General features: G+C 33.8%; 1 protein-coding gene across 1 annotated transcript in view; it reads left to right on the plus strand.

Moving 5' to 3' along the window:
- Positions 1–364, plus strand: part of LOC125220792 (glycerol-3-phosphate acyltransferase 1-like) — a 1,563-nt gene extending 1,199 nt beyond the window's left edge. Inside the window, exon 3 of the mRNA XM_048122930.1 lies at positions 353–364. Within this exon, the coding sequence (XP_047978887.1) occupies positions 353–364 (12 nt within the window). The remainder of the gene's footprint in view (positions 1–352) is intronic.
- The last annotated feature ends 672 nt before the right edge of the window (positions 365–1,036 follow it).

Here is a 1,036-nt window from a genome sequence, read left to right on the forward strand (position 1 = left end):
CTGAAACTTTTAACCTAAATGGAGTACTATAAATGCTACTTTACCTTCATTTTGGCTCCATAATAATTAAAAACTCTTGGGGTTCGTTCAGTACACGGAATTAGAATTGAATTGGAATTAGAATTCTGCAGAATTAAATTTGAAAGAATTGAATTAATTGATAATTGATAATTGATAAGAATTTGAATTCAAAAAAATTATGTAGTGTGTGTGGGCTGCTGTGTGTAGGTGCAGGGGTGTGTGATTGTGTGTGGTGTGTGTGTGCAGGTGTCAGTATGGGTATGTGTGTGTGTGTGTGTGGGTGTAGGTGTGTGACTGTGTGTGCAAGTATGTGTTGTTTGTGTAAGTGTAGGTGCGTGACTGAGTGCGCAAGTGTGTTGTTTGTGCAAGTGTGTGTAAATGCGTGTGTTGTGCGTGAACGTGCAATTTTATTATTACTTGAAATTCCAATTATCTACTTCGCATATGGAATTTAAATTATGGAATTGAGAGGAATTGGAATTGTAATTCAATTCTAAATCCAAATACTTTGTGGTATCGAACATTGGATTTAGAAACTCCAATTCTAATTCTGCATGTCCAATTTCGTGATAACGAACGGAGCCTTGAAGATCAATGAATCCATCACGATCAATATCGACCTCATTCATCATTTCTTGAATTTCTTCTTTGGCACTCATAGATGAGATTGCTGATTCTAGATCTCAGCCTACAAAAACATAAATAGTACACTAATGTCATGTTTGGTAGGGACGATAACATGAAAATCCATGAACAAAGTGATAACTCATCTAGGAATGGAAATCCATGAACAAAAAATTTATTCATGGATTTCTATCCCTATATGAGTTGTCACTCTTACTAAACATGCCATAACTCACTTAGTCCTAGTATTTTTATAATTCATAGAAAAGGAAAAAAAATAAAATAATAATACATGTATAGACAGAATCAGTAATAAAACAATTATATGTAGATAAACTCATGGAATAAAGTTGGTATGAGTTATGAATAATGCATGACTTTTCAATAGACG

The sequence above is a fragment of the Salvia hispanica genome, chromosome 4 (genome assembly GCF_023119035.1).
Source record: "Salvia hispanica cultivar TCC Black 2014 chromosome 4, UniMelb_Shisp_WGS_1.0, whole genome shotgun sequence".
Classification (NCBI taxonomy): domain Eukaryota; kingdom Viridiplantae; phylum Streptophyta; class Magnoliopsida; order Lamiales; family Lamiaceae; genus Salvia; species Salvia hispanica.